The sequence below is a fragment of the Naegleria lovaniensis genome, assembly GCF_003324165.1.
Source record: "Naegleria lovaniensis strain ATCC 30569 chromosome Unknown tig047, whole genome shotgun sequence".
Classification (NCBI taxonomy): domain Eukaryota; phylum Heterolobosea; class Eutetramitea; order Acrasida; family Naegleriidae; genus Naegleria; species Naegleria lovaniensis.
This window is the reverse complement of record NW_025407869.1, coordinates 59152-81394: the sequence shown is the minus strand read 5'-3', so window position 1 is coordinate 81394 and position 22243 is coordinate 59152. Positions and strand designations below refer to the sequence as shown.

At 37.6% G+C, this 22243-nt stretch overlaps 9 protein-coding genes across 9 annotated transcripts; 4 read left to right on the top strand and 5 right to left on the bottom strand.

Moving 5' to 3' along the window:
• Positions 1-655: 655 nt before the first annotated feature.
• On the top strand, positions 656-1356 carry C9374_011006 (uncharacterized protein; the record flags this gene model as incomplete). Its single annotated transcript, XM_044686614.1, has 3 exons — positions 656-692; positions 838-982; positions 1035-1356. 3 exons carry the CDS (start codon positions 656-658, stop codon positions 1354-1356), a joined length of 504 nt encoding a protein of 167 aa, XP_044543343.1.
• Positions 1357-1432: 76 nt separating this feature from the next.
• Positions 1433-9803, bottom strand: C9374_011005 (uncharacterized protein; the record flags this gene model as incomplete). The annotated part of the gene is made up of 3 exons (XM_044686613.1): positions 1433-5860; positions 5959-9384; positions 9594-9803. The coding sequence occupies 3 exons, from the start codon at positions 9801-9803 to the stop codon at positions 1433-1435; spliced, it is 8064 nt and encodes a 2687-aa protein (XP_044543342.1).
• Positions 9804-10395: 592 nt separating this feature from the next.
• C9374_011004 (uncharacterized protein) lies at positions 10396-10797 on the bottom strand (the record flags this gene model as incomplete). Its single annotated transcript, XM_044686612.1, has 1 exon — positions 10396-10797. One exon carries the CDS (start codon positions 10795-10797, stop codon positions 10396-10398), a length of 402 nt encoding a protein of 133 aa, XP_044543341.1.
• Positions 10798-11190: 393 nt separating this feature from the next.
• On the bottom strand, positions 11191-13769 carry C9374_011003 (uncharacterized protein; the record flags this gene model as incomplete). Its single annotated transcript, XM_044686611.1, has 3 exons — positions 11191-11641; positions 11741-12414; positions 12486-13769. The coding sequence occupies 3 exons, from the start codon at positions 13767-13769 to the stop codon at positions 11191-11193; spliced, it is 2409 nt and encodes an 802-aa protein (XP_044543340.1).
• A 375-nt stretch (positions 13770-14144) lies between these two features.
• C9374_011002 (uncharacterized protein) lies at positions 14145-14760 on the top strand (the record flags this gene model as incomplete). Its single annotated transcript, XM_044686610.1, has 2 exons — positions 14145-14478; positions 14657-14760. 2 exons carry the CDS (start codon positions 14145-14147, stop codon positions 14758-14760), a joined length of 438 nt encoding a protein of 145 aa, XP_044543339.1.
• A 98-nt stretch (positions 14761-14858) lies between these two features.
• C9374_011001 (uncharacterized protein) lies at positions 14859-15917 on the bottom strand (the record flags this gene model as incomplete). The annotated part of the gene is made up of 1 exon (XM_044686609.1): positions 14859-15917. The coding sequence occupies one exon, from the start codon at positions 15915-15917 to the stop codon at positions 14859-14861; it is 1059 nt and encodes a 352-aa protein (XP_044543338.1).
• A 287-nt stretch (positions 15918-16204) lies between these two features.
• C9374_011000 (uncharacterized protein) lies at positions 16205-17892 on the bottom strand (the record flags this gene model as incomplete). The annotated part of the gene is made up of 3 exons (XM_044686608.1): positions 16205-16672; positions 16847-17325; positions 17373-17892. 3 exons carry the CDS (start codon positions 17890-17892, stop codon positions 16205-16207), a joined length of 1467 nt encoding a protein of 488 aa, XP_044543337.1.
• A 411-nt stretch (positions 17893-18303) lies between these two features.
• Positions 18304-20408, top strand: C9374_010999 (uncharacterized protein; the record flags this gene model as incomplete). Its single annotated transcript, XM_044686607.1, has 2 exons — positions 18304-18770; positions 18989-20408. The coding sequence occupies 2 exons, from the start codon at positions 18304-18306 to the stop codon at positions 20406-20408; spliced, it is 1887 nt and encodes a 628-aa protein (XP_044543336.1).
• Positions 20409-20570: 162 nt separating this feature from the next.
• On the top strand, positions 20571-22235 carry C9374_010998 (uncharacterized protein; the record flags this gene model as incomplete). Its single annotated transcript, XM_044686603.1, has 1 exon — positions 20571-22235. The coding sequence occupies one exon, from the start codon at positions 20571-20573 to the stop codon at positions 22233-22235; it is 1665 nt and encodes a 554-aa protein (XP_044543335.1).
• Between the last annotated feature and the right edge of the window lie 8 nt (positions 22236-22243).

The window sequence follows — 22243 nt, the reverse complement described above, 5'->3', positions numbered from 1 at the left end:
CGGAAATAATGTTTTCCTTTGATTGGATTAGTTAGCCAATTCTACGCCAGGAACTAGTTTGAATATCCAGTAACGCATTTATTTGTGTCTGTGGTGTAAGGTTTACAGATAAGAGGTGTTGACGCAACAGTTTCTTGATTTAACACAAAAGCATGGAATGTCTTTGAACATTTTTGTGATCTTTTGCAAAAATTCAAAAAAGTGTGAACCGCCTTCAAATTTATAGTTGTCAGTTATGCTTTTCTGTTTGAGAGAGTTCAAAACTTGCCGCGTGAATAATTTTGACAAATGGCACTGGAATGGTTCGTCCAATACAAGAACGAGGACCGGTCCAAGGAATGACGAAGAGGAAGAACAACAGCCAAGAACACCAAAAAACTTCTCCAAGGCTCTCGCAAGGAAGGAGAAATGAGAAAATGTGCTGTCAAAGCTCCGTATACTCCACCACAACCACAAAAGAAATCAAAAAGTCGTTAGATCATACCAAATAACTTTTGGGATGTTCAAAACAAAAAATTGGGATTAAGAATATGGCTCGGGGTAGATTTGAAATGGCGTTCCATCGCTGAACGATTGTTACCTGAAGCAGTAAACAAAATAACAACGTCCAACTCTGGATTATTTTTTCAAATTCAAAAAAAAAATTCATTAGCAAATGTATGAACGAATTTTTGCAAATATTGAGCTGTCGGGTATGTACGAATGATGTGTTGTTGTTGTTGTTGTATAATTAAAGATACCAAATTGAAATGACCCGTTCTACATGAAATCTAATAACAATAATCAAAATTATGGGACGATCATGAACATCATCCTATTATTAATCGGAACATAAAGTAATGGAACAGCAAATGAAGAATTTAATAGCCAAACAAAAGGAGATGAAGTTGTATGTCAAGGAAGAATTTAAAAAGATACAATTGAGAATGGAAAAAGAAGTCATGGATGCTCAACAAGATGGAAATACAACAACCGTTCAAACGTAAGTAAGGGTAATTGTAGCAATGATGATTCAATTTTCCAATTGATTTTAGAATTGAGAAAATTGTTGATCTCACTAATGTACATATCAAATTAATCGAGGATGGAATTGATAAGGATGTCAACATGCTTTCAGAAGAAGTCAAATTATTAAAAGTTCTCAAATACGAAAAAGATTATTGGAAAGAATTGGAATTGAAGATGGTAGTTGGAGAAAATGAAATTGTGGAAATCGATGTTTTCAATCAGGATTTGGAGAGTAATTTCGAAAAATCTAAAGAAGAATTTGATAATTTTATGAAAGAAATTAGAAAAATGATTGACCGCCTGGCATTTACTGAAATTACCGAGCTATTGACGAGTTGTGTGTATTAGGGGGACAAATCTTCGCTTTCAAAACGAGTATTCTAATAATCGTACTGTATTTTAGAACTTATTGGAATACAACAATTTAAATACTATGGTTCTTAATGAGACTAGACAACTCTGAACCTTGAGAGCTTGATAAAAATCCTTGATAGAGTGTCAAGAGATGAGTTTGACTAATAGCAGCACCTTCCGTGAAGAGAATATTTGGTGGATTAATCACATTTTCCTTATACTTGGTCAAGATCTTTTGTTTCTCCTCAGGTGGCAACACGGTAAAGTTTTCATCATTGATAAATTGTTGAATAATTCGTTTGGCATAAACACTTCTTTGAATCGAATCGGTAGCCTTTTCATACTTCATGGCTTGCACACAGAAATCAATCACATCCGTCGAAACCGAAAGTGACTGTGCATAATCTTTGAAATAAATGGCATAATTCTCATTGTAGAGCAATTGTGACAAGTCCGGTAAATAATTGAAAGTAGATGCATCTACAGGAGGTGATGAGGATGCTGAAGCTACACTTGTTGTTGTTACCTTAATTAAAGGTGATGAATTAGAAAAGGCAGAAATACCATATTGCTGTTGTTGTTGCTGTTCTGGAATAAGATCTGGAAGTACGACACTACTACTGACACCACCACCATTCACAAGCTTGTTCATGAGAGAAAATGAAGAGTTGGAACCAACACTACTAGTTGTTGTTGTTGCAGCAATAGTGTTTGCAGTGGCTACCACGGGCACAAACGTCATTGGAGAGATCGATGTAGAATTGGATGAAGGTTTTGGAATGATTCCATTCACTGGTTGCTGTACAGAATTACTACTACTAGTAGTAGTGTTGTTGTTAAAATTCAATTTTCCATTTCGCACCTTATAATTATAGGTCGAACTTTCACTTGAGGCAATATTGAATGGTCCCAAAGGATCACCTCCTCGATGACACACTGAAAATGCTTCTTCTACTAAAAATTTCAATCGAGTGCACATGATTTTCGACTGATTTGGATCCACAGCCAATTTTGGAGTATATTTTGAAATGTCATTCAATCTCTGAATATCCTCCGTTGTGTATTTCAACAATTGCTTAAAATCACGAATGGCAGGATTGAGTACTTCACACAAGAATGAACTTGCCACTTCGCTCTCTGAAGTAATGGCCAATTTGTACAACAAGGCAAATGCATTGGCATCTTTTGCAGAAAATCTCACAAATGAAGAAACTACAAGTAAAATGGCATCTCGTAAACGTGCCGAACTCATCAAGTACATGTTGGTTAAAATTTCAGCAGCGTGAATGACATAATCTGGATTTGAAAAGAAGGAATTGACTAGTTCTAAACACACTCGATTGGAAAAGTCGACTGGAGTGATGGTTGTCGTGTTGTTAAAACATGCAGCGAGAGCTCCAGTTAATTCCTCTCGTACACTGCTCATTAAATTTTGACATTCTGGAGTATCCATGTCACTCACAAAATAGGGCATTAAAATGACAAGTGACGTGAAGAGTTTTCGTTCTGGAACTTCATCTAAAAAGTGAGAATTACTTGCTCTCAAATAAATGGTCAACAAGTCTAAAATCTTGGGTTGAATATTCTTGTTGGGAATAAATTCTGCCAGTGTGTATAACATTCCTCTCCAACCTCTCTCTGCAATATATCTCTCTAATTCATTCTTGACAATCTTTTCATTTTCAATTAGGAAATATTTCGAGAAACATTGTTCATTATTTCTCAATTCATATAAACAATCAACAATGGCTTCAATGTAGATGGAAGAATTGGATCCAGCAGCTACTGGAACAGCTGCCAAAATAGAAATCAATGTCCAAAATACATGTTTGTAATCGAGAGATGCATTTCGAGTGATAATTAAATGTAAAACATCCAACGCTAATACTTTTGAATCCACAAGAATATCTTGAGCATTATTTAACGTAGGAGGACAAGTTCGATTCACAAGTGCCAACGATTGTTGTTGAGGTGAATTGAAAAAGTTCGATTCATTTGCATCTGCAAAAGTATAAACGCAATGAAGCACTCGATAGAGAACGGTTCTTGAAAGTGTAATATTCTTGGAATTTCTCAAAATGTAATAGAAAATACTGAGATAATTGTGAACGAGAATTAACTTTTTGGTGTCACGAGTGGCCATTTCTAAAGCATGTTGAGCGAAATAATCGAGAAGAAGTGGATTCACTGACTGTTCCATACATTCGACAAGAGTTTTGATTAAATAACCAGCACTGATGGAACCTTGATCGGTAGTGAACGGAACGAGAGATTCCAATTCGAGTTGTGTCAACTTGTCCGTATTATGTTCGAGAAGACAATCCACCCAATTAATGGTCACGACTTTTTCTTTCAATAATTTCACAAGGAGTAACCAATTCTTCTTGTCATGAATTTGAGAAGCAGTATGTGAAATGATACTCAATAACAAGCTTGTGAAGAGTGTGTGGGCATTTTCGTTGGATCCATCCATTCGAATTAATACATAGGATAAAATGATGTGAGCTTTTTCAAGAATGTGAATTTTGTGTTCGTTGTGGCACACAATGTCATTCAATAGACACATGACAGCATCGCCATAGGTGTCGTCACAAGTGGTCAAGTCACTAATCAATAATTGGAGAGTCAATTTTGGTTGAGAAGAATAGAGAGCGACTGCAATTCCTCTACAGACTGTTTCAATGTTATACATTTCAAGTTTGTCCTTTTCATGAATGTAAGCATTCGATAAAAGTACCTTAATATAATCCACAATCATGATTAAATTTCTTGGAAAGGCCAATTCCGATGAGTAATCTAATCCGAGCACAGGAGTCGATGTTAAATTCAATGGGTTCACTAATAAACCACCTTGCAATGCCAAATCTCTCCAAAGTGTGTGTAATTCTTTGATAAATCCAATCGATCTTTGTAAATGAATGGATAATTTGATGGCAATGTGAATCACTTCATTGACATCGACAGGTGGAGGAATTGGACACAATTCCAAATATTTGCTCCATGGATTTAACGCTTGAATAATAAATGCCTTTCTAGAGTTGATGGCCAATGTAGTGCAAAACTTGAGAGCTTCAGCAAATAAAGCATTACTCCAAAAACTGACTAATCCTGCAACAGCTTCAGAAATTTGAAGCGCATAATCAGTCGTTACAGAATTGGTTCTCATGGCAACATCCAAAATTTCTAAACGACACATGGTAGCGTCTTTCAATTTCAAATCAATTCTTGGTTCCAAATCATCCAAAGTAAAGTTATTTTGAACGAGTGACATGATCATTTCACTTGCTTTGGAGTGAACCGAGTCATATGGATGATGCAAAAGATACAACAAGAGTAACACAATTGGAAGAATATTCTTGTGAATGGTGGTTGCAACAAGGTCATCTTCAGAAAGGAAAGAAGGTGCTCCTTCAAATAATTCTTGACCTTTTAACATGAGCATCCATTCCAAACGGTCATCGTTGGTACAATAATGAGGAGAGAATGCTGTTGGACTTGGTAATAAATTATCATAAATGGCATTCACATAAACTTCAGAAATGGAATCATCGGTTGTTGTGTAAATGACAGAAATAAACTCTGGCAACAAGTGTTCAAAATGATGACATAGTAAGGCGTCTAACATGCGATATCCAGCCAACTCGGCAGAAACAAAGAAACTTTGGAAATCAAAGTTTGTGTTTGCAAAGAGTGTCGTAATTGGATCCACTTTGAGAATACTAGAAATTGCTCTGAAACAAATATGTTTGAGTTTCACAGTCAAAATATTGGCATATTCTCCTCTCCAGTATTCTTTTGCCTTTTCATCTTTCATTCTTTCAACAGTGACTTCTGCAATTTGTTGCATTTGTGGAATTTTGTCTAAACATTCTCTCAAACTGTTGATGGCATGAACACGTGAATCTTCATGCCAAACATTTCCATTTCTCAAATAAAGAGCATTGGTAATTTTAAGTGCTTTTTGTCGAGTGGTTGTGTTTTTCATTGTGTACAATGATTTTGCAACATTGTTTAAAGTAGCAGCATTATTGGCATAGGTGTGGAAAACACAATATAATTGGAATGGATCCTTAATTTTGAGATCCTTTTCTGTGGAAAGAATAGAATAGGATTTTTGAATGAGTTCTGAAACCAATCGAATGGTTTGTGAGAAGATGTTTGGATATTTGAAAAGTTTGGTAAAGCTTTGAGTTTGTGTGAAACTGTTCAAAATTCTTGCGACATCTTTGAGGGCAATAATGACATTGATGGTGACCTTCTTTTCCTTCTTGGAGTCAAGATAGCTTGTCAACATGTCGAGTAATGTAGGAAGAGCTTGATAGTTGAAACATGAACAAATGTTGACAATGGATCGATGATGCCATACTTCATCGGAACACATGAACTTGTCAAAAATGTCAATTTGTTTGAGAGATCCTCTCACGAGCGTCTTGTAATTCTCCAAAGCTGCATACATGTTTTGATCTTCTGGATTTGGTACTCCACACAAGGATACGAGCTGTTTTTTGTGAATGTTATTTTGATAAACATAATTGCATAGATATGGTCAGTGGTGTGAAATTTTTGTAACAATAAATCAATGAAACAAACACATACCAAACACAAAGAATCGGTCCACAATGGAGCAAATCTCTCATCTTCATAGGCCACAGTCGACACTTCACAACAGAAATCTTTCAAAATGGAAATTAATTCTGTATACATTTTACAATTCTGTTCTGCCAATGTTTCTCCAATAAATGCAAGAATGAATGTGTACAACACAGTGGTCGCTGTCTCACTTTGTGAAACGGACACTAGAGTTTCTTTTTCTAATTTCAATAACAAGTCGTCATTCAAAATAAACTCGTCCACGCCCATGGCATCTCGGACTTCAATCTTTCGAATGGATCTTTGAATGATGGATGATTGTTTTTCCACAATGGTTCGATAGCAAAGTCCTGAAACATGTTCATAAAACAAGTTGGACAAGACTTCGAGACATTCCAAAGCACTTAATCGAAGTTGTCGATCCACAAAACACATGCTGATCATGCAACATGCTTCAAGTTTGAAAATCCAAGTGTCAATACTTCGATCAATACCATTCTTATCTTCAGACCAAATCTTTAGGAATTGAATGATATTCTTCATCAAGAATTTGATACTTTTCACTTCACTGAATTGTTTCAAATGATATGCAAACAAATCAGTGGTCTTTCTCAGAATGGATGATCTCAAATTTGGATGTTCACTCATAGTCTCTTGGAAGGCAGAAGAAATGGAAAGTGCAATATTTCGATCTCCACAAATAAGATAATTTCCAACAAAACTCTCCAATCGTTCAAACATTAATAAATCTTCGCTTGCAAAGAGTGGAATGGTAGAAAGTCCATAAATGAGTAACTTGACAAGACCATATCTTTCCTTTTTGAGTTTATCTTCCTTCTTGGATTTCTTTCTTTCATGATGATGGTGATGATGAGGCGAAGAAGAACCAGTTTCATTGGGTTGAGGACTCGTTGGAGGAGGTACTGTTGGATATCTGTTCAAAGTTGCAGAAAAATCTGTCACAGTGGCTGTCTTTCTTCTCATGAGAGGTTTAAAGACATCAGTTTCAGAAGCTCCCTTCTTGGTCATCTTTCGAACACGTGGTGAGACTGGAGTTGAGAAATTGGTTGAGGATGAATTGAGATGATGATCGGCGTCAGTAATTAAACTCATATCTCGATCAGTCACAGCTCCAGAAGATCCAAAACTATAATTATCACCGATTTCTGTTGGTTTTTCTGAAATGGGTTTGATCATGATAGATTCAGATTCGCCATCACTTTCATCTTGAACAAAGATCATGGTTTTTTCTGGTCGAATGACATGATATTCGACATCGGTATATTGTAAAATAGAAATGTCCATTCGTTCTGAACAATGTTCAATAATTTTCTTCAAATAGGAATATTCCATTCGAATCGAGTTCAATAAATTCGCATAGGTAGGTTGTCTCTTAATGGAATCCATTTCAGATTCACATGCCAATACATCAATATTGAAACTATCTTTGGTATTGTTGTGCATGATCTTTAGAACTCTCATGGCGACCACAGAGAATAAACTATTCTTTTGGAATTCACGTTGTAAGAATTTTCTAATAATTCCTTCCTTTCCTAGAACAATGTCAACATCATAGGAAGCCAATCTCATCACAAGAAGTGTCAATAAGAATGAAGTGTCATCGAAATCTTCGGCTTCAACGGTCACATTCATCTTGGTCAAGAATGTAATCACAGCCGATGCAACCTGAGCCATCACTTCTCGATACTTATTCTTTGACGTTTGATCTTCAGTAAAGTACGCAAGATTCTTATCTGCTTCTGAATAGACCACATCGACGAATGGTTTGTATTTGAGTAATAGATTTTGATAGGGACCTCTGATAAAACTATAAGGACTCATATTTCGATCAACATTGTACTTGTCTTTCATCAAGACACACAAAGCATAAAGAGATTGATTGAATAATTCAATTTGATCCTTCTTCTTTTGTGCAAATTCAACCACTTCACTCACTACTTTTGCAGCGTGGCCATTATGGAAAGCAAAACCTGCATGCTTGACAATGAGTGACTTTAAAATCATGCATTCACCTTTTGAGGATCCTTTTTGACCAATTTTTGACTTTTCAAACACATTTGCAATGTCATAAATTTTCAAATTGAATTCCTCCAATAAATTACAATTTTCCTCCAATTCAAAGTCTAATTGTAAATAAATCGTTTGCAACACTCGTAGTAATGCATTTCTCAGAGAAATGGATGTTTTCACAATCTTGTCCTTCTCTGCCAAGCTCACTAACGATTCAAGCAAGTCACGAGTGGAAATGGCATTTTCCGACAAATCAATATCCACATATTTCATGATATTCATGTAGCATTTGGCAAGTCCCTTATCGGTCTTGGAATTCATTTTGACCATAAAGAAGGAACACACTTCAGAAAGATTCTTTCGACTCAATCTTCGAATCACAAAGGCCCATTGATCAATGATTCCATCTTGCATTTGCTTCCAAATGGAATACAATTTGGCATTGGAATATGTGTCATAGATCACAACTGTGAAACAGTAACGTAACATGCTTTCGGTCACATGGGCATCCACCACACTTGGATTGTAACTTTTTAAAATCACACACAACACATCGCTTGCAGTGAGCCAAATCAAGATATCCAGTGATTGCAACAAGACGCTAGATTTCTCGTCACCTGTCAAATTAAATTGTTGCATCAAACGAGCTCTAAATTTGACATAGGACCATTCAGGAATGCCCACTTCATTAGTACTCGAAGGTTGTTGCAGCCAATCCAGAATCAATTGACAATACAATTGACAATTCTTTTCAAAAGTTGTATCTTTGAATAATTTCAAATGTTTCAAATAATTTTCACTCGTCCTAAATTGGAATAACAATGAAAAATTAAAATCATCTCGTTTCTTCTCCTTTGCATCATTCAAAATTTGTGGTGGAATCATTTTCACACTCTCCACAAATTCCTTCTCGACAAATTGTTGAAATTCCATCAAAATACTTGCAGCCACTGAAACGACAAATCCCTTCTCATTCACTTGAAACAAGTATTTACTTTGTTGTTCCAATTCATCGCCCAATCTCAATGAACGTTTTGCTAAATTCATTCCTCCTCCTCCTCCTCCAGAAGAAAGTTCTCCATTGCTTCGTCCCGATTGATTACCAGCTGCAGCCGGAGTTAAAGAACCTCCTCCTCCTGAACGAGAAGAATTACTATTCGATGAATGATGTGGATTCAATTGAGGAGTCGAAGGTTGTTTCGGAGAAGAACTGACTGTAATTCCATATTGAGGTAAACTTGTCGACGACGACATGGGAGTGATGTTGTTGTTGTTGGTCGTGGAGGATGATGACGACAATGGAAGATCAAGTTTTGGAATGGGAGGAACGACCACTGGAATGGGAATACCTTGTGATGGCATGGAACGTTCTGGCATTCTGTTGGAATTGGGAGTGGACATCTGATGTTGGAAATCAATTGGGAAATATGTAATTATAATTATTATGATGATTGTTGTTGTTGAGATGTTAAAGAGAGAGGAGAATTCACATCAGAAAATCAACAATTCAAGATCATCATCATGATGATTTGACAAATTTGGTTAATTTCAAAAAGAGAGAATAAAACATTGATCTTTTTCAACAACAAGTCATAGAACAAAATACAAACCTCACTTCCACTATAACTATATTCCTCAGAATCAGAAGTCACTTGTGGTGTTGTACTCACGAGTTGACGTGGTTGTTGTTGCTGTTGATCATCTTCTTCCATCATGGAGGTGTGAACTGGGCCAGGAGGAAGAGGAATGGAATCTTCATCGTCAGAGTCACCTCCCGAAGTTGGAGAATGGACAGGTGGTGGAGGTGGTTGTGAGGACATTAGAGTTCTTTTAGAAGAGGAAAAGGAGATGGTTGATGCTGTTGTTGGTGTAGTTTTTTAGGAGTGTTTGCTGAAGGCGATTTGGAAAAAAATAATTCAGGTTACCGTTACAAGAAAAGGGCTTGACAAGTGACAGATGGTTCCAATCATTCATCAACGAGGAAAGTGAAAAAAGCAAGGTTACTTTTCAAATCAGACACCCACAAGAGGTTCCTAAACAACACTATGCTCTCGCCACAGGTTAGAAACCAAGCTCAATAAATTTGATAACATGTATTAACAACAAGGTTTGTTTAATGAATCCTCCAATCAAATAGTTGATATACACAAGAGTCTTGTTAAAACACAATATTCGAGAATAAAAATCCCTCTTAACCTCAAAATACCCTCAATGGTTATTAAAATTTACAAAGTAAAACTCTCTGTGATGGAGAAGGAATCAATCATAATAAGTTTCAAAAACTGTAATATATACAATGAGAAGTTCAATAATAATAACAACAACTGGTAATTACTGAACTAGAATCGTTAAATAATTTACAAATAAGATGTCGGTTGGAAATAGATTGAAATTCAAATGATCATCTTCTCTCTAGTCTTTCAAAGCCAAGACTTGTCCTCCGTATACCATTTCATCATGATGATGAACATTGGTACTCTTCATGATGATGAGAGGAGTGGGAGCAGTACTGGTGGAGGTTGAGCCTGCAACTGCTGAACTTGCACTCTTCATCATCACGGAAGTAGAGGCTCCTCCATCAGCCATAATTTCCTGCTCGGTTGCAACGTTGAGAAGATCCAACACAGAGTTATGTTCATAGTTGGACCAAATGGTGAGTGGAGGTGCTTGATTGTAGAGACGGAAGGTGGCGGAGGCTGAATCAGAACGCATACGGGATGATCCCGAGTGGAGTGGGCTCGAGTTGTTGTTCTGATGATGTTGTTTGAATTTGTTGTTAGAAGTATGATAGAGAATTAGGACTTTTTCGTACATGATGATGAGGTGTGTTATTACAAGATGTAACGGTTAGAATAATCTGATGGAAGTATGATACAATAGGAACACAGTGCAGCTTTTGAACAGCAAAGTGCGCAATATGTGATGGTGGTGGTGTGTTAGGATACAAGTACGGACAACACCCAAATGCAACAATCGATGGTAGTTCTTGATCACAACAATCTCTGGGGGAGAATCTCTCTGATATTTGTTTGATTTTGTAAAAACACAAACCGCAACATGCCCCACGAGAGGTCTTGTATTTTTAGAGTGCATCCATCAACTTTCTGTATTTTACTAAGGAAATTTTCAATTACGATTTCATGTTCGTGACGGCTCAAACCAAAGGTGCTGCAAGAATTCTCAAACTACACCTGGCCCTTGACACAATTATTCACAAGCTGATTTACCAGAGCTTGTGGTGGTCCTTCCAGAATGTAGGTCACTGAAAAGATTGACACTGCTAGCTTTTGCACCTGCTGCTTTAAATTTCATGGCTGCTGACGTGGCCTGTCGAGCTAACTTAAAAAGTTGAATATTAGAGCGTTGCGAATCCAAGACGTTCAACTTCTTTGGCTCTTGACCATTTCTAGCTGATGAGGTTTTTTCTTTTGTTTGAATTTCCATTCGTGTCCTCTTGAAACATTGTTCAAACAGTGAATGCAATTCATTCTTGGAGAGCAGTGGGGAAAGCTTGGGTTTAAAATCTTGGAACATGGCTGCTGTAGATTTGCTGTCTTTTTTCATGAGCTGACTTTCTTTTTCGAAAATCCTCATCTTTCGAACGTGCTCAATTCTGCGTTCTTCGTAGTAATTGTTGACAACCTCTTCTTTCAATTCACTGAGTTTGTTTCCAATTATACATGGATAATTCAATGTGCACACATCATCATTATTTGACATTAGTCTTCATTCAGAATGGATAGTTTGAAACACTTACATTGAGATCTTTTTGATTTCCTCTTTTTGTGCAACGAGGTCGAATAATACTTTCGAGTTTTGAACGCCCAATGTCGCCGAGGACATCATCTTGTTTAGGGCATGGCTCGAAGTGTCGTTTTTAACTCCTTTTCGTCCATTTCCCTTGTTGATCTCCTTCTCGAGAGACGCAATTTTCTTCTCAATGTACTTGCCAAGCTGGGCCACGTGCAGAATTTTTTGACACTTCTTCATGACGACATAACTCCTCCACGTTCGTTGGACCTTAATCACTGCATTCTTGAACTTGGACACTGCGAGAGGAATTCTAAACGTTTCTGCTAAATCTGTGAGGAATTTTGAAATGAGTTGAATCGATTCGTACTTCTTTTGTTCTCGCCATCTTCTCACTCCTCGTCCTATGAGTGCTTTGATTCTCTCCAAATGGGACGCGTACCTCTCTTTGAAAAGTACGTTAAATACTTTAATTTTCTTTTCATAATCTGCGTCTTGTGCGTCTACTTCAACTGGTTTACTTGCTTCTTCCAATGCCTTCTTTTCTTGAGCTTGTTTGTATTCATACGCTTTGCTTATTGTATCCTTGATTACATATAGATAATGAATGATGGTGACAATGGTTTTCCAATTGGTATAAAGGGACATGTTTTGTCGTTGCATGTTGCGAATTTCTTCTCTCTGTTTGTTCGTATTGGAAATAACAAGTAAGAGCCGTATGAAGCTGTGCAAACAAATGTCGCTCTACTTACCATTTCACGTTCACGTATTAATTCTTCTGTTTTGTGTTTCTTTTCTAAAATATTGCTAATGTTAATTTCTCGCGCTGTTTTGATCTTTTCTTCTCGAAGCATGGAGGCCTCTGCTCGTTTCTCATCCAGGGCTTCTCTTGTCATTTTGCTCGCCAGTTCCTTATTTTGCTCAATGACGTCCTTACCATAGGCTCTCTTCATGTCTTCCATCTTTTTCCTTTTCAATAATTTAATTTCTTGAATATGATTTTGCATATTCTTCTTGTTTGCATTTTCTTTAAAGAGGTATATTTTTCGTTTAAGATCGTCCTCAATTTCTCTCATAGAGCTCTTTTTTACATCGATTGAGGAAATTTTTTCAATAAACGACGATGTCGAAGTCATTCCAAACTCTTTCCAGCTGTTGTCTAAAGAGTCAAATTTTTCTTCAGCATCAAGTAATTGTTTTTTGTACAGTTCAAAAGAGGTGCTTGGTCTTTGATTTTTAGACTCTGCCAAGCTCGTTCGATTCTTTAACATGTATCTGTTTCTGGATTGCTTTTTTCGAATAATGCTTTCTGCACTGTCCTCCTCGATGTCGTTAGAAGCATTATTCCCTGACTTGCTATTTCTAGAGCCGTTCGAAGATCGAATAGGAGCCAAGTCCGTTATGAACGCTCGCGACTTGCGATGTTGAAGGAGATTATATACATTGGGAGGATTGTTCATGAGGTCTTGTTCCAAAGTTCTATTCCACCGTTGAAATTTAAAGTTTTCATATTTTGTCAAATCGCTCAGGGAGGTGTCAATTCGTTCTTCGAACCAATCAACATGACTTCCTGCATCAACAGTGGATCCATTGGGTGATGAAGGAGGTTGGGATGATAGTCTAGGGGTGTGAATCGGAGGTGTTGAGAATGCATTTAAATTACTGGTAGAATTGAGGGAAATGAAAGTATCGGATTTGAGGCTGACCGTCTTATTCGTTCGTGATGAAGATAGCTTGGGAAAATTGAGGTCAATCTTTTCGACTGGTCGTCCAATGGTCGCTGTTGGTGTTTTAATTCTCATTGCTGAAAAATCTGGAGTTTCTGGAGGTGGTGTTGGCCCTACATATCGTGGGCTCACGGAAGGTTGTTTGCTGCTGATCAAATTAAGGTTAATGTTTTGGAAAGGTGGTCGTTTGGACTTGTATAAATCCTCTAAAGGAGAGGCCGGGATAGATGTAGCAGCAATACTTGAACTTTCACTACTACAACTTGATCCCAAGTCTATGGATGGTTTTTTTGTTTGTTTCTTATTCATGCTGCTTCATGAGTGATAAAGATGATGATTAATTATAATGACACGCTTATTGAGATGGTTCCGAATGAGCAATGATTTTTTGAAAGTTATTACAAGTCCAATTCCGAATCGTTTGAAGATATTTAAATGTTCTACGAGCGGCTGTTGTTGCTGTCGTTGATTTACGGGATGATGGCTGATAATTAATGGTTGCAATTTTTTGAAATGACTGCAGTTGGTGGTTCATGAAAAAGGCGCGAAAAAAAACCATCGTCAAAAACATCTCTTTGAATTTGTTATGGACATTTTGAGATTCAAAAAGATTGATTTGTTTACGATCCTGTTGTTAAAAGGAAATAAAAGTTGAAACCACACAACTCGGAAACAAGCAAAAAAATGAAACCACTGAGTACTCAACTGATTCTATTTTTTGCATTGATTTTAATCTCATCACTCAGTGTGATGGCCTTTTCTGAAGATACAATGTTATCGACTCTCTCGAATCCGAGTAGTAGCAGTTCTATCACTTCAACAAATGTAAATAACGAGCAAGTCACGAAAAGAGATTTAGCATCATCATCGGCCTCAAACGAAAAACATGAAAGAATACCCGATATGGAAATATTTGAAAAGGCATATAGAAAATGTATATCGGAATGTAGTCAAGTTGCAGATGTTTGCAACAAGGCATGTAATTTATTAAAATTGAGAGAGGATAATCGATTGACAAGTAAGTTTGGGGTCCACAGCATGTTTATCATTTCGAATTTGTTGATCATGCTTTTAACACCATCACGTTATGAAATGATAAATGAAAATTTAAACCTTCCAACGAATTTATTGATCATGTCGACACCTTGAATCATGTCGACTACACCTAATAACAATAATTATTGAAAATTATTTAGATTTCCAAAATATTATTTTACAATACAAGAAAAATAACCGAATCAATCCAGCACAGGCCTTTTTGCAAGATTTAAAAGATGCCACTATTCTTAAGAGAAAATAATTTATTATTTGAATGTCACCTAAGAACAACAGTATCAAAACAAGATTTAGATTCAAAAAATCAATTTTTTTAATTTACAAATAGTTTGATTCTTCTCTCTACATGGAATTAAAAATGATAACATTTCCGTCATCACCAGCTGTACACAGATAATGTGGCTCCATTGCCAAAATACAGTTGCATGATGAGGTTGCCTCACTTGCTCCCACACCATACATACAAACTCCATGATTGGTCAGGTCGCTCACAAGGACCCAACCATTGGCAGCACAGCTCAATAACAAGTCATCCACCACTTGTAATTGTGTAATCACGTCAACATGATCCTTAATAGAAATGACCTGAGCATAATTCTTTCTTGGATCCAAAACTCGAATCGTCTTGTCGCTTCCTCCCACGACCAACATGTTCTCATTCGCTAACTTCATATCGTTAATACTACCTCGGATGACATTTTCTGCTCCTCCGATATTATTGGCCGTCCTCAGATCCCATATTTGCACAGAGCCATCCATGCCTCCACTCAAAATTGTATCTCTGCTTTCATCAGACACCAAGCACTGTACCGGTGCCTTATGTTCATCTCCCACTGATATTAAATCTCCAGATTGTACGTCCCACATGCATACCAAACCATCTCTTCCACCGCTGCATATCAGAGAATTATTCCACAAAAATGTTTTAATGGCCTTATCGTGACCGAGTTTCGAATTAATCAGTGTGTTCATGCATGTATTATTTTGCAAATTCCAAATTTTCAATGATTTGTCATAACTCGAAGAGATTGCCACTGGAAGATTGGGCGAGCACGACACTTGAGAAATACTTCCCGAGTGTCCCAGTAAATCCACACACTTCACTGGACCTTTACTTTCCCAAACACATAATTTACTATCCATTCCTCCAGTGATGATTTTTCCAGTGCAGTCGCTGTAGGCGAGTGCCGTGACCCATTCTTTATGACCATATGCCTTGGTATACAACTCTCGTTCTACTTTTGCTTTTGAGACCTTAATGACTTTTGCCGAATGGTCTTGTGAGCCTGTAATGATGGTGTCATCATCCTTCTTGATCATGATGTTAATGGGCCTTCCGTGCGCACTTACAAGCTTGTCGTCGTCTGGACCTTCTCCACTCCAGTAATCACGAAATGACATTTGTATTTTTTTTTGAAAAATTTTGTAGGTTTTTGGCGGGGGGTGGGTGCCGTGATAGTGATTGTCATGAAAAACACTTGCAATCCATGGTAAGTAGTGGGTGGATTGAGACTGGTCTAACGAGCAAGACTAGGTGTTGTGTTGCCACTTGATTCGTGCTTTACATTCCATCACACAGACGGATTTTTGAACATCAACATGAACCAGGTATCATTGAAAGCACTCCAATCTCGTTGTATGCTGGCAACAAAATGCAAGGTCGCTCACTTTGAGGTGAAATCGCTCTCTTATTTTTCTCCTTGTTGTTTTTGGGGTTTGAAACATGAGAGTTGCATTTGAAAATTAACGTTGGGCTGAGAAAAAGTGTGACATTCTTTCACATAGTCAAATGCTTGTTGAAAGTTGAGATTCAACTCTCGCATCACGTATGCAATGACTATGGACACGCTTCTTGATTGACCAGCTACACAGTGTACAATAACAGGAACTTGTTTTTCTTTTCTTGCCTCATCGATAAATTGAAAACAATCATCCAGAATGGCAATAATGTCTTGATGACTATCATCGAGCACCTCTAAATTGAGAACTCGGTCAAAGAATTCTTCATATTTTTTCCCTTTAAATCCTTGCTCTGGTTCCATGACAAAACTTGAAACATTGAGGACATATCTTACATTCAGCACGTCACATAGTAAATGTACATTTCTAGCTGATGACATGGAGCCCACATAGAGATTATCTAGAATTTTGCTTGGCTATGTGAATGCCCCAAGTATACATCATTCATGAAAATAGTGTTGTTACAAAATGACACCATCATAACCCATAATGAGCGTAGCGTATGATAGGACAAGTCAAAAGTAATGGATTTTGAAAATTTGGTACATTTGTTCCAAAATTTGCCATATTTCGCAGCTCGAATAACTTACAATGGTATTTCTGAGGTCAAATAAGGTATTATGATTGAGTGCAACAAATTTGCTTGTGGTTTTAGACTTTGGTTTGGAATATTCGGAATCGCTTAGAGCTTCGTCAGCCTCATACAAAAATTCCTTTGGTAGTTCACTAATACAATTGAATCGAATGTCAAATTTAATTCCCTTCTTTTGGAGTAGCGTAATTAGCTCAAGAGAAGGAAATTGTGAAATGTAATTCCATGAGAGATCAATTTCAATGAGCGATTTGGGTAGAATTTTTTCTAGTTCTTTCACGCGAGTAGAGTCATTTAAATAATCGCCATGTACAAGTTCCTTAATTTTGTTATTTGCAAAACTAATCTCTCGCAAATAGGGAAGTGATTTAAAATAAAAAATAATGTCCACAGTTTCTAAATAACCCCAGATAGATTCAATATCCGAAGGCATTTGGAAAGAGTGTTTTTGAAAAAGTCCATAGAAAAAGGTACCTCCTTAATTGCCTCACACAAGAGAACATTCAGTTCTCCAACTAATTTACCTTGATATTGATTTTCAATATCTTGAATATCTGATAACGTGAGAGCCTTCTCTCGTTCAATGATGTTTTCTGCATCATCGGGTAGTGAAAGAGATGGTAATGATCTGTCTGAATTCTCTTCATCTTCTGCAAAATAATCAATGCTTGATGGCAGCAAAGCAGATCTGGGCTGGGATGATTCATGGAAATTTCCATTTTCATCCATATCTTCATCATCACCTAACGAGTCATGTCCTAGACTGCTCGGAGGACAAATATTCAACACCATTTCCTTTTTCCTTTTCGATTTAGCATTCTTCATAAGTTTACGATTGGGTTTGGAAATTGTGGAACGTGATGTTGTTGTTGGTTGTACATAATCATCATCATCTTCGGTTTGTTGTTGTGAATTTTTATTCGGGTTGGAAGTATGATTGGATGACGAAGAGGGAGAAGAGGGTGATGATGATGGCGACGCTCGATGATGACTACTAGTAATGCTGAGATTATTGATATCAAGGGATGCTCGTCGTTTTTTCATATTTTTTTGGGAAATTGACGAATAACGGCTTTTCATAGAGGGAACATCTCTTTTCAGGCTAGCAATGAGCAAATCACTTTGAATCATCAATGCACTGAATTATGATTATTATGAAAACATTGTTGAATTTTGAGTGGTTAGTTTGAAAAATCACGTAACCTTGATTGAACATTTCATCATGGTCATGATGTACTTACATAACTTTTCCAAACAAAAAATTCAAACAACCCAATTCTCGTGTCTCCCTCATCAAGACGATCGGTCGGAACAACAAGTCAACAACAGTTCTTGTCCTGAAACCTAGCTCATCATACATTCCATATAAAAATTCATTCCTTTTGAAAGTAGAGAGTTCATCATAGAGAACGTACGGAATACAATAATTTCATAATTTACAAAACTACACGGAAAATGATGAAAAGTAAAAGCACGGGATCATTGGATCCACAACATGCAAAAACGTTGGATTCAATTACCGTTCATGCCTGTACTTGGAATGTAGCCTCACAGGTTCCTAACAAAGCCTATCTCCACAAGTATTTTCGGAGAGTCTTCATGGGTAACGAAAATGACGAAGGCAATCACGTGCCTGACATTATCGTGTTGGGATTTCAAGAAATTGAAATGAATGCAAAAGCTCTCCTTACAGAACAGACAGAGGCGGCAACAGTTTGGCGATCCGTGCTCTCTGAAGTTTTCCCCGAGTACGACTGTATAGCATGTCACCAATTGGTAGGCTTGTGCATTTTCGTGTGGGTTCAATTCAAGCTTGCAAGGCACTGTTCACCATGCATGGTGAGCGAAGTGAGAGAGGGGTTTTCGAGAACATTGGGAAATAAGGGTGCTGTCTCTGTACGATTCAAGCTATTTGGAAAACAGTACGTTTTTTTTTGTGGTGTGTAATAACGTGGTATAATGTTGGCATGTGTGATAATGATCATCATGTTGAAACAACGGTGGGATGATCTTGACATGATCATGATGTTGAAACAACGATCTTTTTATTCGGCCGAATTTCAAACACCTCAATCAAACATTCTATGGAAAAACGATTATATTGACAAAATTGTTAATGTATGGTAATATCATCACTCAGACTCAATTTTATTAATGTTCACTTACCCGCTCACACTGAAAAGCTATTGGAAAGAAACGAAGCTCTGAATTCAATTATTAATAAGGCAGTGAATGATCCCACCCTCATTCACACAAGTTCATTGCAATTTCATCATAGCAATAGTAACAAGGTCAGCATTACGACCAAAGATGATTTTGTCATTATCATTGGAGATTTTAATTATCGAATTGACTCACATTTTAACTTTACTGAGGTGATTACGAAAATTTCACAACATCGACTTTCAATTCTTTACAAGTGTGACCAATTACAAAAAGAAAAGCAGCTAGGTAGAATTTTGAAAGGCTACAATGAGGCAGGGCCACTAGAATTTATCCCTACATACAAGTGTAAAAGCTATGAACCACACGAACAAGCACAAATTGATCTAAGTGATATTTCCAACATTTTCAGTACAAAGAAGGATCGAATTCCTTCGTGGTGTGACAGAATCTTTTTCAAGAGCAATCCTAACATTGTGGTTCACGAGTACACTTCTCATATTCACGTTTGTGCCAGTGACCACAAACCAGTGACAGCTAAAATGACATTGTGGTTCAATAATGAAATGTTAGCCAATTCACAAACCTCCCAGAAAGTGGAAAGTGTTGATGATTTATTGAACTTTGATGAACCATTATCTGCAAGTCCTTCCCTAGAGTCCATCTCTTCCTCGACCTCTACGGCCGTTAATGTTCCAACAACCACTGAAGTCAGCACCCATGCACCTCGAAAACTTCCTCCATTGCCAAAACATTTATTGGATGCTAAAAAGAAGGTAGAAGGCTCCACACCAACAACGGAAAACCGCTGGCCAGAGAAAATTGGATTTACCAATTCCACACCAATTGGAGAAGAACGGCCCCAGCAGCCATTACAACACGATGATGTTTGGGGGTTCTTTGAGAGTGAAGGCAACAACAACAACTCGGGCACAACCACCATGCAATTTTCGAACGTAACAACCATCCCAATCCCATCTCCGTCACAACCTCTCCAGCAACGAAATTCATTTGACACCACGTCAACAACAAGTATATCAAAGAGTTCAAGTAGTGATGGATTTGCGGCTCTTGCTTTGCGACACTCCTCAAAGAGTGCTTCCCTTAATGTCTCCTCCAACCCGACCCCGACGACGACCATTTCTTCCCATCCACCAAGTAGTACCACCTCTTCTTCAACTACTCGATCCAATCATAATAACTCTCGCTCCTCATCACCAACCATGAGACCTCAAACGATTGATCGTTTGGATCTTTATTCTGGGCTCAACAATCCATATCACCAACAACAACAACGAAATAACAATGACCACAATACCAATTTTCAATTGACAAACAATGTTACAACAACAACAACCCAATCTCAAAACAATGATGGAGATTGGTGGTTAAATTAATTGATTCACAACAAAACCATTGATTGTATTACGGAAGGCACGGAAAACCAAGACAAAAAATTACAAAAAAAAATTGCCATACACCAGCAGCAATACAACTTTATTCCAATCATCACCCTACAGTCATCATCGGTATCATCATTTATACAACAACAATAAATCATGTCTAAAGGAGCATCTCTCAATTTCAAACAACATGATTTGACTTCATACCTCAAATCAGGATCCACACACTACTCTGGACTCAATGCCGTTACTCTTCGAAACATTGAAGCCTGCCAAAATTTGAGCAAGATTGTTAGAACATCCATGGGTCCAAACGGAATGAATAAGATTGTAGTGAATCATTTAGAAAAACTCTTCATTTCAAAAGATACGGCTACCATTCTCAAAGAATTGGAAGTCATCCATCCTGCAGCCAAGATTGTCGTATTGGCCACTCAAGCACAAGAACAAGAAGCCGGTGATGGTACTAACTTTGTCGCATGTTTCACTGGTGAATTGTTGGCTCAATCCGAAAATCTAATCCGTATGGGACTTCACATTCCTGATATCATTCTCGGATACAAAAAGGCTGGTTTAAAGGCACTAGAAATTTTAGAAACTCTCGGAGTGGATAAAGTCACTGATATTAGAAACGTCGAACAGGTAACAAGAGCTATTCGTTCCGCTGTTGGAAGTAAAGTTTTAGGAATGGATGATTTCTTGGCTCCACTCATCGCAGAGGCTTGTGTGGCTGTATGTCCAAAAGTTGCCACTCGCTTCTCTGTTGAGAATATTAGAACTGCTAAAATTCCAGGTGGAAGTGTGTTTGATTCAAAGGTTTTGAAGGGATTCGCATTTGTTAGAGATTCCGAGGGATCCATCAAGCATGCCAAACACTGCAAAGTTGCCGTGTATACTTGTAATATTGAACAAGCATCCACAGAGACCAAGAATAGTGTGGTCATTAGAAGTTCAGAAGAACTTTTAAATTACAATGTTTCTGAAGAAAAAGCCATGGAGGAAGAAATCAAAGCCATTCATGATACAGGCGTCAAGGTTATTGTATCACAGGGAGGTTTTGGCGAAATGGCTCTTCACTTTATTGAACAATATGGTATGATGGCTATCAAGTGTCCATCCAAGTTCCAAATTCAAAGACTGTGTCAAGCCATTGGTGCCAAAATGTTGGTCAAGGTTCAACCACCCACTGCTGACGATATGGGAACTTGCGCTTCTGTAGATATTACTGAAATTGGTGACAAGAAGGTTGCAGTTTTCCAACAAGCTGAAGATGTAGACATTTCGGGAATTACCACCATTATTATTCGTGGTGCAACACAAAACGTAATGGATGAAGTGGAACGTGCTGTCGATGATGGTGTCAATGCTTTCAAATCATTGACCAAGGATGATCGACTTTTGGCAGGTGCAGGTGCTTGTGAAGTCGAGTTGTATTCTCAACTTTCTAAATATGCCGATGAAACTCCTGGTTTAGAACAATATGCCATTCGTAAATGTGCTGAAGCATTTCTTGTGGTGCCAAGAACACTTTCTGAAAGTGCAGGCCTAGATTCCTCTGTTGCCATTTCTAATTTAACTGCTGCTCATGCAGAAGGAAAGTCTACCTGGGGTATTGATGTGCATAGTGTGACTGGTTTGGATGCTAAGGAATCTGATATCTTTGACCTTTTCAACACCAAATATTGGGGTATCAAACTTTCCACCGATGCAGCTGTTAATATTTTGAGTGTGGATCAAATTATTATGGCTAGACCAGCTGGAGGACCTGTTGGAAAGAATCCCAATCCAACTCATTGGGACGAACAAGGGGAAGGTCTCTAATTTTTATA